The sequence below is a fragment of the Squalius cephalus genome, assembly GCF_949319135.1.
Source record: "Squalius cephalus genome assembly, chromosome: 15".
Classification (NCBI taxonomy): domain Eukaryota; kingdom Metazoa; phylum Chordata; class Actinopteri; order Cypriniformes; family Leuciscidae; genus Squalius; species Squalius cephalus.
Window position 1 is genome coordinate 11,604,299 of NC_137136.1, and position 16,452 is coordinate 11,620,750.

At 34.8% G+C, this 16,452-nt stretch overlaps 1 protein-coding gene across 2 annotated transcripts; it reads left to right on the plus strand.

Moving 5' to 3' along the window:
* The first annotated feature begins 4,755 nt into the window (after positions 1 to 4,755).
* On the plus strand, positions 4,756 to 16,047 carry serinc2l (serine incorporator 2, like). Of its 2 annotated transcripts, XR_013823726.1 has the most exons (11): positions 4,756 to 4,949; positions 7,434 to 7,595; positions 7,680 to 7,867; positions 7,990 to 8,069; positions 8,805 to 8,942; positions 9,054 to 9,223; positions 11,578 to 11,668; positions 12,105 to 12,255; positions 13,520 to 13,729; positions 14,020 to 14,362; positions 14,407 to 16,047. XR_013823726.1 is itself a non-coding variant. In XM_079895012.1 (10 exons), exons 1-10 carry the CDS (start codon positions 4,911 to 4,913, stop codon positions 14,156 to 14,158), a joined length of 1,368 nt encoding a protein of 455 aa, XP_079751138.1. In that variant the 5' UTR covers positions 4,756 to 4,910; the 3' UTR covers positions 14,159 to 16,047. The 2 variants fall into 2 exon arrangements, 1 of the variants encoding a protein (XP_079751138.1); XM_079895012.1 differs by having other exon boundaries at positions 14,020 to 16,047.
* The last annotated feature ends 405 nt before the right edge of the window (positions 16,048 to 16,452 follow it).

Below are 16,452 nucleotides of genomic sequence, written 5' to 3' on the forward strand. Positions count from 1 at the left end.
AACACACTTTTGACTGATCAATGCTAAGTAGATGGTAAACATGTAATCTTATGGTTGCAGAAAGTGTGTGGACAAACAAAACTGAAACAAGCCATGCGAGTAATCAATAATCAATCATTGATTAAAATCTAATGTACAAGTTGAATCAATGAAGAAAAAACTAAATAATACGTAAAATAAATAAAAATTAATACATTTTTAAATGTTTTTCTTTTTATAAAAAATATTCCTGTCATGGGAAAGTTGAAAAAAAAGAGTAGAATTTCTTTTTAACGGAAATCTTTTGTAACATTATAAATGTCTTTACTGTCACTTTTTCACAATTGTGTCCTTGCTGAAAAATAAAAGTATTAATTTCTTACTTATCCCAAACTTTTGAGCATCAAGTGAAATTAGTCATGGAAGTTACCAAACTAAAAATAACAGTGTATATTTCTATAATTCTGAAAAGTAAAACAATATTAAATGTGTTTTTATTAGAAATATACTGTATATTGTGCTGCAAAAGTTTTTGACAACAATGGCTTTTGCTTTAACTAAGGCTCATTATAGAAATATTAGCTATTTTACTATTTTACCATAACCTATTTGTCGCTGACGACTTAGTTTTTGCTTAAAGATGAATCTCTTGTAAGAAAATAATGGGTTAAGTTTGAGCAGCTTGTGCAAAATTATACCATCTGTACCTGTTTGCTTTCTCACACAAATAGCCAAATAAAAACAATACACAATTTGTGTTTGGGAAATGGCATGCTGTATATGGTAATATGCACTTTTTGATTGATGTGTTTGTTTTTCTATTAGACTCACATGGTCGGTCACACAACAGCTGGAAGCCCAAAGCAACGACCTTCACATTGAAAACCTAATTCTGTTAGAGGCGAGACAGTGCACCTAGATTACTGATATTACACTCTGTTGACATATCTCATTTCGTGATTGTTCTATATCCACAGAAAAGCAAAATATCAACAAGAGTCGAAGAGATAGAGTTGCACAAGACGTACAAGGCTATGTAAGCAAATAGAGGTGGACCGCAGGGGTCACTTCACTTCTCGAAGCATTCAGACTGGACAACTCCAGAACACTTTGGGGATGACCTCATACTGTCTATCAAACTGGAAGACACACATTTGGAAATTGCATTAGGGCAATAATCGGACAACAACATGGGACGAGACAAGAGTGATCTTAAGAACTGTCGGGTGATCATCCTTAAGATGATAGTTTCTTCTTTTGCTTCATGACCCTATCATCAACTGTCTAGATTAAAGTAATGATAATAATATTTTAACCTTGAGTTTTATATTTTATTTAATTTCATTCTAGAAAATTGATCTTAACCTTATCAGAGTGAGGACCTGACTCAGAGCTAAACTGGAGCAGATGATGTCATGTTAATCCTGTAAATTGTGTTTTTTATATACAGTCCTAAAGCAAAGGCAGATGTTTGTGTATGAAGATACTTTCTTATGATACTGGTTTCACTTCCAAGGCACCATAACGTCTAATGATCTGGAACAAATTTCTCACTAAAGATCATAAGTTGAACATAAATTAAACAATGGACAGTTATAAATCAGTTCACTTTCAGCTGCTCCAATAAGACACCATTCCTCTGAACTGCAAGCACAGGATTGTAGGTATCATGCATATACCGTATGCTGCCTTCAAAATCTGCCCAGATGAAAGCAAACAGGAGTAAACAGGATGATACGCAAATATTGGCTTCAGACATGACTTGGTCTTCCTATTGTCAAATTCTGTCAGCGAAGGCAGCAATTTTCAGTATACTGACTGACTGTATATTTTACAGTTTGTAACTGTGTTTAATGTAAATCTAATATACAAACCTATTTAAACTACTACAATCTTTTTGTTAATATAAAAATATGTGATGAATCAAGTGGGACAGTGAAAGACCACATGATGATTTAATGTTCAAAATAGGCCTCTACGGTCATTGTAGCCAACAATAAAATAAAAACAGAGCACGTGTTACCTAGAAACACAAAACACTATTAGGTAACAGATGATAATAAAATAAGGTCGCACATTATAATAAAATATTAAACAACATGTGTTGTTTAATATTTAATACTTTTTTGACAAAAGTTTAAGCAGGGAATTATGGAATTTCTTAACAAAATGAGAAATGCGTACTATATGCATTGCATTCTTCTGCCTTCTAGGCCTAAATGTTATCATACATTATAAGATAATTCAACTGTTTAATTCTAAAACATTTGTACAAAATTTTACAGCAGCAATTATATATATATATATATATATATATATATATATATATATATGTGTGTGTGTGTGTGTGTGTGTGTGTGTGTGTGTAAGTATGTATATACATATATATATATATCAAATTTCTGCTGTAAAATGTTGTAATCTTTGCTGTAAAAAAATGTTTATATGTATATATATATATATATATATATATATATATATATATATATATACACACACACACACACTCACACACACATACAGAGAGAGAGAGAGAGAGAGAGACTTAAAGCACTTGATACACACACACACACACACACACACACACACAAATAAAACATAATTTAGGCATAAGGTAGGGTAACTAATAGTTAGCCAAATAGCAGGTTTTTACTTTAGCATTTTTACAGTGAATTTATTAAAGTTGCCCTCGTGTCACAGCTGAAATTGATCTGAGCAGTACAAGCCCATGGGCTATAAACGTTTATGTTGCACAAGTCCCCTGATGCCTCAGATCTGCTCTGTCACCTTCAAATATCGCAATTCAACAGTTTTACAGAGAACCATCAATTCAGAGCGTTTCTTTATATTTTTATGATTATATTATCATCCTTGGATAATTTTAATCAACAACAGGGGTGTCCATTCTCCCGATATGTCATTATACTAGTGTCTATCTTGGGTGCATTTCAGTGCAAGTGATCGTTAATGCAAAGATTTGGGTAACGTGTCCGTGTTTCACCTTAATAACGATAATGAATGAATTCCATACACTGTGATTGAAGATTAAGCTCATACCGAGCTCGAGGTAGGATAAGGAAGAGGCGAGAACTTACCAGCGGTGTAGACAGATATCCACAGTCCCTGACTGATGCTGATTTTCACGGTACTGAAGAATTATTGCACCTTTTTCCACGGGAGACGGTGTGTTTTGAAAGCACCTGCCCCGGTCCTAAGGTTTGACACCATCTCGGCTCCCGTTTGCGATCGTGATTTCAATGGATTGACAGGGGCAAAGAGGAAGATACCATTAATTATCCGTAGGGGAGACGGTACACTGCAGCGTGAAGGAATACTGAATAAAATCGTTATTATTTCATATAACCTAAGCATTAAAATGACAAAATAAATATTTTCTGGTTGCTGTTTTTATTTAATTTTATTTAATATATGTTTTTTCTTTAATTGGATTAGGTCGATTCAACAAGTCTGAGAGGTGGGCCCCCAGAGTTTACTTTAAGCACACTCTACAGCAATAAAATATATATTTTTAATCAGCTTAAAATGTCACCATTGCCTATTGGATTCTCAAAATGTCTTATATAATTTTCAGACAGATTTTTTAATTAGTCACTTAATTAAAATGTGTAACCTAAGCTATAAGAGTGAAATATATATCTTATAACCGTATTTTTGTGGATCTAATAAAAACTCATGGAAGAAAAAAAAAAAATCATAGATAGGCCTACCCACCCTGGCACCACCAAACTGTATGTGTAATATATGGCCAACCTTAAATCTAAAAACAGGAGCTGGATCCGCCCCTGTCTGTCACTGTAAAAAAAAAAAGTTGCTATTACTCATAATTATGTTAATACCATGAAGGATTAAGCTATTATGCTAAATTATGCTTAACTGTTATGCTTCAAAATTGCTGATATTCTCCCAGATTCTGACACAAGTTCTGGAATGCATTATTATCTAAATTCATCCAGATACGCACTCATAAATCCAATAGCATTTTCACTTCAATGCTCACTGCAGTGGACAAACACCAATGTAGGTTAATTACTTCGGTTTGTGAAATATCTGACCCAATTCATCAAAATATGTTATCACTTTAATACAGATATCATCAATGGAATAATAAGCTATTTATAGCATTGAATATGATCAAATATATTTAAAAATCAACATCACAAGTTCAATTTATTTCAAAATAAATTTATTTTCAAATGCAGACTTTGAACAGATCATCGCCTTTGCTGAGCTCACGATTCAAAATAAAAGTTGCTGAAGTCATCTCAGTTGGTACATAACTCATAGTCGCATTCATAACTCATGTTACATTAATTTAATTAAGATATAAATTTACTTTATATTACTTTATTATAGGCTGAGTATTTATGGTTATTTACAGCAACATAGGATTTGAAAAATACATAATAATAGACAATGTCATTTAATTCCTATGTTAGGACTCAAATTTTAAAGTTAATATAAAGATACCTTACTACTAGTATGCATATGTAATTAATATGTAAACAATGTAAAAGACAATCATAAGTAATCGTTTAAAATACAATAAACAAACCACTGCATAAAAAAATAACACTACACTGAAGCATACATTTATATAAAAATAAAAACGAGTTTATGGGAGAACATATAAATGTAGTAATTTACAAAAATCTTCGATGTTTTTATTATTTAAAAACCTGTAATTATGTATCATCAAACTACTTAAGCGCTTAAGATTCACAATTTTAATAATGAATATTAAAAAGAGGAACTTTTATTATGAAATATCATAAGTTGTCAAATGCCAGTTACAATAGCTAGCTTCAAATAGCTGCTACCAGAATCATTTGACCAAATAAGAGAAAACACCTCACTGTCAATTCATCCTCTGAGTTCCGACGGTTTGGAGTTGTTTATTTTTTTAATACAAAATGGGGGCCTGTATGGCGTTGTGCTCTCTTGCGAGCTGTGTAAGTATTCGGTTTAATTTTCTACGTTTTAGCTAACTGAGCTGCCACTTGACATGACAGCGTCGCTAAATCGTTATCTGAACAGAAAATACAGACTAATATAACTTAGAAAACGTATTGATAAAAAAAAATTACGTAATGGAAAATGTGTAATTTCGGAGAGCTTTTCGCTGAAAAACAACAACACGGAAGTGTGTTCATATTTGCATTGAGATCTATTATCAAGTACCTGGTATGCCTGGTACCACATGCCTTCATAACAAAATAACAATGGATGATTAAATGAACCATTCGGTGAGATTTATTCTTCTTGTAGTTTCGATGGGGTTTATTTTATATGATTTGCTCATAGTAGTTCAGGTTATACAGGTTGTCAGAATAACAAATTGGGTTCACCAGTTACTAGTAATGTTCAACGCCCATTGAGAATTAATTTGTAATTCAGTTCAGTACAATAATAAACATATATAAAAATGAGGCTCTGATCTGTGTATCTTATAGCTGAAAGAAAGGACTTGAAGCTGAAATGTGCTATTAAATAAAAGAGATCTGATAGAATATGATAGAAAAGCTAGTATCTACATGCATAAAGTACATAAAAGTACATATTGAATTTCCAACATTATTGGAACATTATTAGTGACAATTGGGGAAAAAAGTAGATAAATTATGACCTAGACACTAGATAGACACTAGTGAGATTTATTTGAATATGTTGTTAACTGACTGAACTGCTGGTTTTAGGATCAGGTTAACAAATGATTCTTTCACTGACATTGTTTCTACTACTTGTTGATACAAAACACACTGCATGACAGCCAAATCTATTCTAAGTACAGCCAAACAATATTCCCAACACTTTATAGTCAGGATGGGTTACTTGTTATGTTTGGGAAAAGCATTGTTTTCATTTGACACTTAATATTTGTGGCAGTAAGACACACTTTTTCATCTGTCCTCAATACAGTCTTCCAGTTCAGTCTACAAGTAGTTTTTAAGAAATATAGAAATGAGTGGCAATAATGTTTTTTGTAATAATTTTGCTGGGGAGTTGGTGTTCAGCCGACCAACACTCTAAGTATGAGTAACAGTCATGTGTTGAATTTCCTTAATTTAACTTTTATACAATATGCATGACTGGATTTATGAAGGTCAAAGTCTTTAGCAATTATTTTCTGACGGTTTCCTGCCTCACTAGAGTCAACAAATCCTTCCTTCTCTGGTCATTTTTATATATTATATGTTATATACTGTATATTCATGAATGTCATGAAAAGATGCTCTAAGTTTACAACAGTCAAAACATGCATTCATTTTATAAAATCCTTCAATCTTTCATACTTCCATGGGGATAATTCATTTAGAATAAAGTGATGTTTATTTGCACATGCTGTGTGAATTGTTTTTGCAGCTGATTCACTAAAGGAATTATTCAGGCGCAAAAATAATTAAAAAATCATCATATATATATATATATATATATATATATATATATATATATATATATATATATATATATATTCCTCATTTTATTTATAAATGAAATCTTAGCAAAGTAACCCTTAAAGTATCAAAGTGCCTAACACATTATTATTTTATTTATTTAGTATCTTTACTTTTAAAGACACAAACATAATCCTACAACTTGTACAAGTATACCAGTAAATGAATTCAATACAATAACTAACTATTTCTGTATCTAAAATAACTATTTCTAGCCTATCTAAAAACTTAAAATACAAGTGTTTTAGTCTACAGTCTGTTTTGAAGTAAAAGTAGTAGGCTAAATTGATCAAAATCAGAATAAATCAAACGACATCACAATAAATTGGTTAGATATACTATAATCGATTGTGATTAATGTTAATGTTTTATATTGATACAAAAAGTTTGGGGTCAGTAGTTTTATTCAGCAAAATTGACTGAAGATAGGCTATTTATAATGTTAAATAAATGACTGTTTCTTATAACCTCTGTTCTTTTGAACGTTCTGTTCAAAGAATCCTAAAACAAAATGTGTATCACAGTTTACATGCAAATATAAAGCAGCACAACTGTTTTCAACATTGATAATAATAAGACATGTTTTTTGAGCACCAAATCATCATATTTTAATGATTTATGAAGGATCATGTGACACTGAAGTAATGATGCTGAAAATTCAGCTTTGCCATCACAGGAAGAAATTACATTTTAAAAACACTTTCAAATAGAAAACAGTTATTATACATTGTAATAATATTTAAAAATATTACTGTTTTTACTATATATTTTTTTCAAATAAATGCAGCCTTAGTGAGCATAGGAGACTTTCAAAAACGTTTTTAAAAAATATCACTGACCACAAACTTTAGATTGATAGAAAGTTTCAAATGTTTTCCGGATTGTTTTTGATTTCTAGAAAATTGTGGCAATTAATCAATATGCTGCCCCATGTTAACTGGTGATATAATTGCTCTTCCTTTTACTCTTTCCATGTTACAGGCCTCATGTTTGTGTGGCTCTGCTCCATGTCTGCTCTGTGGCTGCTGTCCTTCTTCCAACAACTCCACCGTCACCCGGCTGATCTTCTCTTTCTTCCTCCTGCTGGGGACACTGGTGTCTGTAATCATGATCTTGCCGGGCATGGAGACGCAGCTCCGCAAGGTGGGTCCACCGTCAGTGCGCATTCACTTCACGTGTGCTTTCAATGCATTGTGTTGATTTTCTCTGTTTTTAATGTCTCTTCAGATTCCTGGCTTTTGTCAAGGGGGGACCACAATACCAGGGATCGACAACCATGTTAACTGTGACGTGATTCTCGGCTACAAATCAGTCTACCGCATGTGCTTTGCTATGGCGTGCTTCTTTTTCCTTTTTTCTGCAATCATGATTCGTGTAAAAAGCAGCAAAGACCCTCGTGCTGCTATTCAGAACGGGTGAGTCTGACTTATGCTTTATGACCATTCATTTATTCTGCTATTGTTTTTGGGTTTTTTTGTAACATTTACTACATGAATTTAAATTAGCTTGATTTTATCATTAAATGCTTTGTCGACAGGTTCTGGTTCTTCAAGTTTCTGATCCTAGTTGGCATCACTGTCGGAGCCTTTTTCATCCCGGATGGCACATTTCATGATGGTACATTTTTGGTTGAACTCTTCCTTTAACAGTACATAATAAAACAATTTCCATTTTCATATATCCGCGAAGGGAAATGCAATGACAGCATTACAATGATGTTAAGCTCTAAATGCAGCAAAAACATGAAAATGTTATTTTGGGAAGCCAGAAACGCAGGGCTCGATTTCAAGGGATGCAGAAAATGCCTGGTTTTCTCCTGGGAAAAAGTCGATTACTTTTTAATGACTGTTTTGAATGCTCTGAGATGCCTGGGAAAAGATGGGTATTGAAAGTAGAATAGGATGTTATTATTTTTTCATAGCATATTACATTAGCAGGGAGAATGCGTTGTTACTGTCTTGCCAGAATCCTCATGGTGTGGAATTAAAGATGCAGAACATTGTGTTCAGAGATCATTGGTAACTTCCAAAACAAGACCTTGACATTAGTATGCTTCATTGTGAATCTAAGTATGAAAAAATGGGCCCTTCAGAGAAGCATGTTTTATTAAGCCTAGTTATAAATAGTTTAAAGACATAATTCACCCAAAAATGAAAATTCTGTCATCATTTACTCACCATCATTTGAGTAACCTGTATGACTTTCTATCTTCTGCAGAACACAAAAGAAAATATTTTGAGAAATATCCCAGTGTTGTTATTGTTAATTTTTTTTGTCTATACGCATGGGTGTGACGCATGTACGCAATTTCCACAAGCACAACTGTTTCCTTTTATTCTTTTTTTATTACAGTTTGGTTCTACTTTGGTATTGTTGGCTCCTTCTTGTTCATCCTGATCCAGCTCATCCTCCTAATTGACTTTGCCCACTCCTGGAATGAGGTGTGGGTTAGGAATGCTGAGGAGGGCAACAACAAATGTTGGTTCTCAGGTACGTAGAGAGCAGATACACAGTAAGACATCACAATAGTCTTGCAAAGCGGTGTGTCCCAATCTACTCTTTTCCGAGAAAGTAACATGAGACTATATCCTATGTCTACAGGTCTGTTGTTCTTCACTATCCTGCATTACGCCCTTGCCTTTGCTGCGATTGTGCTGTTTTATCTATACTACACCAAACCTGACAACTGCGCCGAACACAAGTTCTTTATCAGCTTCAACCTTATTCTCTGCGTCATCATATCTGTAGTTTCCATTCTGCCAAAAGTGCAGGTAAAGTATTAAAGCACATGTCAGAATACTTTTCATTCTGTCTCATTTCTGCTCTACAAAAGTCCCTCCACAAAAAAAAGTCAAAACATACACATACAATATTTTTTTTTTTTTTTACAAAAAGTGTGTCAGAAAGACCCTCTAATGCCATGTTCAGACTACACAATTTTTTTGCCTGTTACGATATTCACTGTGTCAGAATATGCGATTTTGACTCCTAAATTCTTGTCATGTCATGAACAAGAAACATGTCAGACTACATGTTGCTTCTAAACCAATCATCGCTTGCCGTCTTTATCGACGTGCGTGATGTCATAGAGAAGGCGGAACTAGCGACCGACTTCCATAAACAAGAGCGTAAACAAACTGAAGCGGCATGTTATCTTAATGCTAAACATTAAAGCTGCCGTCGGCAAGATTTTTTTTATCATATTCACTGAAACTGACACTATGCTCCGACAGAACAACATAAATCAGCCGGTTTTTCGCAGGTGTATTGGATTGTACGAAGCGTGATGGCGGAGAGGAAATCTGCTAACAAGCTTCCAATTCCTCGGTTAATATCCAGAGCTAGGAGGTCCAAAACAACCAAGGAAAAGAAAATGATGGACTTCGATGCTGAAGAGACGGGTGCGTTCACAGAAAATCTGGTGCACACGCACTGACGAGCACGAACTCGATGGGAGGGTGCTCGGTGGTAGTGGGGGAGGGGCATGAGAGTTGTAAACATTCGAAATTTTGGCTAAGTCTCCTCAATCTGCCAGACTTGCCAACTGCAGCTTTAAGTTGAAGTGCCGCTTCGTAGAGCCTCTGCGATCGTTTGCCATTTATCTTTATTCACTCGGCCGTGGTAGACACTCGAAACATCATAAAGGCAGGAGTATTGTTGCCATAGATCACCAAACCTTTCCTCCATTGCATGATTCTACCTCGCAGCACCAATACCATCATCTCTCTTTTGTTTCACCATGTTTAAAAGCTGTATATGGAAAAGCATCTGTGCTCCTATTGGTCAACTTAATGCCAACTTCATGCCAACTTCTTCCACAATGAAACGATCGGTTCTTTCGTCTCTACGGCCATTGTCTTTTACGAATCACCACAACATCCTACATCAAACGGATTGTTCCAAATTTTGGTTGATATCGTATAGTCTGAACCCAGCATAAGGAAGGCTGTATGGTCAAATCATTGTGTACTTTTGGTAAATGACTAGCCAAAACAACAAAGTCTTTTTAACATTTTGTACTAAAAGAAGTGCTTTTGGATTTTTTTTTTTTTTTTTTTTTATGTTTGAGACCCAACCAAAGAGCACCTTCTGGGATTATTTTCATGAGGTCCATTTGGCAAGCAGGGTTCTGTGATGTTTCCCTCAAATTTAAAAACCAAGGCCATTTTAAAGGCCAAGAAAACATATTAAAGTTGACATAATACACAGTTTCTGCCAATCTCATGTTAATCTTGAGGACCTATAGAGTAGTATTACATCCCTCATATCTCCGAAGACAGCCAAGCTCCTGGAGACAAGCCGTGCTTGCTGAACAAGCTGAACAAGGTTATCTTTCCCTCACAACCAAAAAAATACTTCTTTGGTGACATTGTTGATTTCATGGCCTAAAAACCAAATGACAGCTCCGCCAGTGGCTTCCGTAACCCGATCTAAGCACGTTGATGGGCGTTGCTCTTGCTCTTGCTCTGGCTGATGTGTATCACGCACTCTTCCAGGAGAAGTGCCCATACAAGGAATTCCACCCTTTATGACATCATACTGGGCCATACTCGGAAAAAACTTTCCGAAATTTATACGAATCCTTTAGGAGTGTATTTGGCACAGAAATACTCCATCATACGTCCAACTTATTTTTTTTTACTTTTGCCATGTTTAGCATGAGAATCCAACTCTTTACCAGTGTAAACAAGTCAGAATGCATGAGATGGCATTAGACATCCCCTTTAAGATATTAAGCAGCATTAAGACCTTGAATGTGAAGCAACATACAGGAAATGACAAAACCGCTTTAACTAGCTGTTCGAAATATGTAAAATCTTGCCTCAGTACACAAATCCTGACATGAATGCTGATTTATAATGTGCATAAGAAAACAGTCTCTCCGTTGTACTGAAGGTCATCTACTGTTTGCATTAGCCTCCAGCTTTTGTCTTTTAAAGGAAACTTCTTTGTTCCCTCCTTTGCATTCAGAATATCAATGCTGGCCTGCCACAACAGACAAGCTCTCTTCACTGTGAAAATCTGCAGTTTAGATTCTGTAATTTCATACAAGCTTCACTGGTGTTTACAAAATCTGATGTGTACTTAACTAAATATGTTTCTTTATTTTTGCACGTGTTTGCAGGATGCCTCACCTCAGTCTGGTCTGCTTCAGTCCTCTGTTATTACCCTGTACACTATGTATGTCACCTGGTCCGCCATGACCAACAATCCTAGTAAGTCACGCAAGAAAATCTAAAAAAAAGTATGTTCTGGGAAAAAATATCTGACTTTGGTCCCTCTTCTCATTTTATGAGCTTTCATTATGAACCTACTCAGGTTGATGCTTTTTTTGGTGAGTTTTGTGGTGTCATAATCAGATGCTCAACCTTTATAGCCTCCTTTCCGAATAAAGCCAAATTACCCGTTAGAATCCAGATTATGAATTTATCCCTCTTTACCTACATTCTGTTATGGTCTAGTATACATATTATGATCTAGTAAATATACCTATTAGCAATCCAAATGAGCATTACACAGTGTGATTAGCTGACCACTATGGGTGTAGTGTTTAATCACAGTGTTTAGTAGTGAAGTATGTGATTAATTAAATTATATTATGGTTTAGTATGTTCACTTTTAAACCTTTCATTTTTCTGACTCGACCCATAGATCGTGAATGTAACCCTAGTTTGCTCAGCCTGGTGTCCAATATCAGCACAACTGAGGCAATGCCCACAAGCTCCCCTGGGATGGTGCAGTGGTGGGATGCTCAAGGGATTGTGGGATTGGTTATCTTCCTCTTCTGCACCTTTTATGCCAGGTAAATTAAGCAAAAAAAATGTGAACATGATTTACATTTTTGCGTATTTCACCGAGCTCTTCTTTACTATTAGTATTTGTTATTAAAATGCATAAAGACCATCTACATTTCTACATCAGCTTCTGTAGTGAACTGGTGTTTTCCATGCTGATATATTGTACACTACAATTTGACATTATGATTAACTGAACCAGAGATGGGTTAGCCAGCTGTTTTGATGATTCACTAATTGCTAATAGTTTAAGAATCTTGAATTGGATGTTCTTTGTTGCCAAAACGCATTGATCATCCTTTTTAATGTTTTAATGAATTAGTCCAGCATATTAAAGGCTTTTTAGTTTAACCGTGTGAGTGTCTTGGAATATATTTTTTTCATGCATCAGAGATGATTGATTGATCAGTGGTGTCAGATGTGGACACCTGTAGGCAAGGTTAATAATTATCATTTGCCAAGCAGCAAATGTGAGTACAAATTTGCCTTGGCAAGTAAATAAAAAAAAAATGTTAGTTAGATGGTAACTTTAACCTTCAACATTTTCAGTGTCATAAATCTGTTATTTGAGTAGTGACTAGAAATGGTGCAGAATCTTAAATATTTTTCAGTTTGCGTCAACAGTTATTTAGGTTTTTCAGAATCAGTTCAAACAGATTTCTGTTTATTTTAATTCAGAATTTTGAGTGGCTCTAATATATACTCTATCGTTCAAAAGTTTGTGGTTGGTATTTTTTTAGTTTTTTTTTTAAGTAGGTATTTTTTTGCTCGTCAAGGCTGCATTTATTTGATCAAAAACACAGTAAAATATTAATAATGTAAGATATTAATCTTTTGAATAATTGTTCTCCATTTTATTATATTTTAAGATTACTGATTATGTCACATAATCCTTCAGAAATCATTTTAATATGATGATTTGGTGCTATGGTAACAATTCTTCTTATTATCCATGATGGAAAGAGTTGTGCTGCTAAAACATTTTTTTTTTTTTAGAAACCATATTAAAAACAAATTCTGGATTGATTTATGAATAGAAAGTTCAAAAGAACAGCTTTTATTTGAAAAGGATTAATTTCTTTCAAAAAGTATAACACTATATGGCATAAATGTTTTTTATATGAATTTTTTTTATATTTCACCACATCAGAAAAAACTTCCTCTCTCTTTTTAAACTCTCCTCCCAATCTAGCTTATCATCAAATAAATATTAATGTGAGGGAAGTGAACATCATTATCATGCTATTGTCCATGTGTATGTTCTCTTTTCAGCATTCGTTCGTCCAGTAACGCTCAGGTGAACAGGCTGATGCAGACAGAGGAGGGAAAGGGCTCTGTGGGAGGAGAGGAGATTGGTGAAGACGGTCTGCGGCGAGTTGTGGATAACGAAGAGGAAGGCGTCACATACAACTACTCCTTTTTCCACTTCCACCTCTTTCTGGCCTCCCTCTACATCATGATGACTCTCACTAACTGGTACAAGTAAGTGTTCGTTCTTTAACTTTTTGATTCTGGAGTGAGTTCATCTTTATATATATATATATATATATATATGTATATGTATGAAGAGTTCAGATGAACTAAAAATGGAAATTGTCAATATTTACTCATCGTGTCATCCTATACCTTTGGTCTTTGGTGGAACACATGTTCCATGTACTAGTCATTATTTCATGCAGTTACAATGAATAGAACAGAACTGCATCATAAATTGGCTCAGGTCTAAATACTGTTTTGTTTTTTTTCTGCCTTTCCCTTACATCCATCTTTAGACCTGATATAACCACTCAGGTCATGCAGAGCACTATGCCTGCAGTGTGGGTGAAGATCTGTTCCAGCTGGCTGAGTCTGGGGCTCTACCTGTGGACGCTTGTGGCTCCTCTCATATTCTCCAATCGAGACTTCAACTGAGCTTGAGTGGGTGAGACTCACTCACCCTTTCAAACTGTCTGTGTTTGTGTTGTGTTCGAAATATTACAATCCCAAAAATCGTTAAATAGCATGATTGAAAGCAATTCAAATCTGAAACGGACCTTTCGTGACTAGTATCATAAGGCTAATAGGTACTTACAACTTTATAAAATTGCATTGACAAAAACAAAAGTATTTGATTCCGTGACGTATTTAAAAAAAAAAAAGGTACAAAAATGACACTTCAGTAACTTGACACGACACATGAGGATTACTGCTGTTCATCATTAGATTACCTATCTGACTTTGGGTGCTTCTCAGTACTTTCATTGAGGCTTGACACCTGATGCACACCAGTTTTTGTCACAACCATGATAGATACGTGAAGGAAATGGTTTATATAAATTTTGTTGCTTCTACTGTGTTGTCGATACCCTCAGTCATTCACTTCTCATGATCCTTAAGGGTTATTTCGCAGTCATTTCAAACACAATATTGCTATAAGTGTGTTTTATAAAGTCAAAAAAAAGTGCTAGTTTATTATTGCATTAAGGAAACAGCACTACTCGTCAGTTTAACAGGTGTATGCTACTCAAATCTGACGCCACACATTTCCAGTGCAACAAATAAACTCAATAACTATCCTAAAGATGTAGTGGTCAGCCACGAATACTAATATGCATAATACTGCTGCTAGAAACCTACTCTACCTGAAGAGGAAACCTTTTTTACAGTGATAGCATTTCAACATCAGGGTCTTCTTCAATGCATTGTACAATAGACTCTCTGTAATATACAATTTCACTCTGATTTAGCACGTTTTTTCTCAAGTAACTGGGAGAGAGGACTGTGGGGAACCCACGTGCACTGGGGGGCTGGAACAGGGGATTGTTTTCACTCCAGGTCCTCTGTAGAGCCCCTAAAACGTGTGCATCCAGGAGATAAGCCCAATATGACACACCCTTCCCCAGTACAGCTTACTACACCATACTCCACCGTGACATCACACACGCTGACCAGGGTCTCCAGCACTTTCATGAACTACAGGCTGTGCTGTAATATAGATCACTGATCCAAATGAATATAATATGGTGCTGCCAACCCTTCAGAGCCTCATGTTAGCATATCTAGCTTGTCGTTTGGCAGAATGCTTAAGTAAAATGTACTTTAGTGTGGCAATAGGTAATTTAGTGTGGGGAAAAAAATTAAATAGCACTTACATATAAATGAACAGTTCAGGGCTGGTTAATATGTTAATAATTTCTGTATTTAATGGGTAGATGTTGTTCCCAAAAATTGATTTGTTAAGCTTTCCGCCTGTGACACTACACTTTTTGACTAAAATACTTATTTTTGTTATTTTTTTTTTCTTGTAAGCACATGCTGGAGTTAAATTACATAAGATTTTGTGGACAAAAATGGTTTAAAATTTAGTTAATTTTTAATACATGTGTTTTGAAAGCAAAATATGAAACTTCCTAACTAAGTATTGTAGGTGTGTCTGCCTCAAGTCATTCGGTATTGCTCGTGCTATGCTTGTGACATTGGAAGAAACTGATTGTGAAGTATGTACTGTGTATATATAAAGTATATTTGACCTTTTTCCAAAGTAACAGTTTAACACAAGCATGATGGTTCATCTGTAGTCTATTATTAGGAGAAACATACAAGATTAGTAATTCTTCATGTGCCTTCAGCGATTACCCGTCTTATCAAAAGCGACCAGGTTTATTTCAGACCTGTGGAGAAGTGCCTTTGCTGTTTTATAACATTTCATTTTCATACAATATTGCCCTTTCAGTTGTTTCTGTGAATGTACTATTTCAGTGATCTGGTGTTGTTTGATTAGTGTGTATGCTGTATATATTTCAATAAACTCATATAATGGGTTGGTTTGCCAGAGTCGAATCTTGTTACTGTATTGATCTGACTGATAATTTACTATCAAAATTAGAAGTCATGATTTTTGGATGTGGAATTTGTCAGATTATTGATTGAAGTTTGTTCAGGGCTCAACAAATATATAAATAATATGAAATAATAAATAAATATTTTTTCCCCACCACATAAGGGTTTATTATTATTATAGTATTTGCTAGATGCCCTTTTCACAAGATGTAAAATAAGTCTCTGATGTCCCCAGAGTGTGTATGTGAAGTTTTAGCTCAAAAAATACCCCAGAGATATTTTTATAATATGTTAAAATTGTCACTTTTTGAGGGTGAGCAAAAACGCACCGTTTTTGTGACTGTTCCTTTAAATGCAAATGAGCTGCTGCTCCCAGCACAGAAGGC

Excerpts from the sequence above, each read along its gene's own strand:
- serinc2l (XM_079895012.1), top strand. The coding sequence starts at position 4,911 with ATGGGGGCCTGTATGGCGTTGTGCTCTCTTGCGAGCTGT. Across the intron at positions 4,950-7,433 it reads TGTGCTCTCTTGCGAGCTGT|GCCTCATGTTTGTGTGGCTC; the intron begins GTAAGTATTCGG and ends TCCATGTTACAG. Across the intron at positions 13,730-14,019 it reads ACTCTCACTAACTGGTACAA|ACCTGATATAACCACTCAGG; the intron begins GTAAGTGTTCGT and ends ATCCATCTTTAG.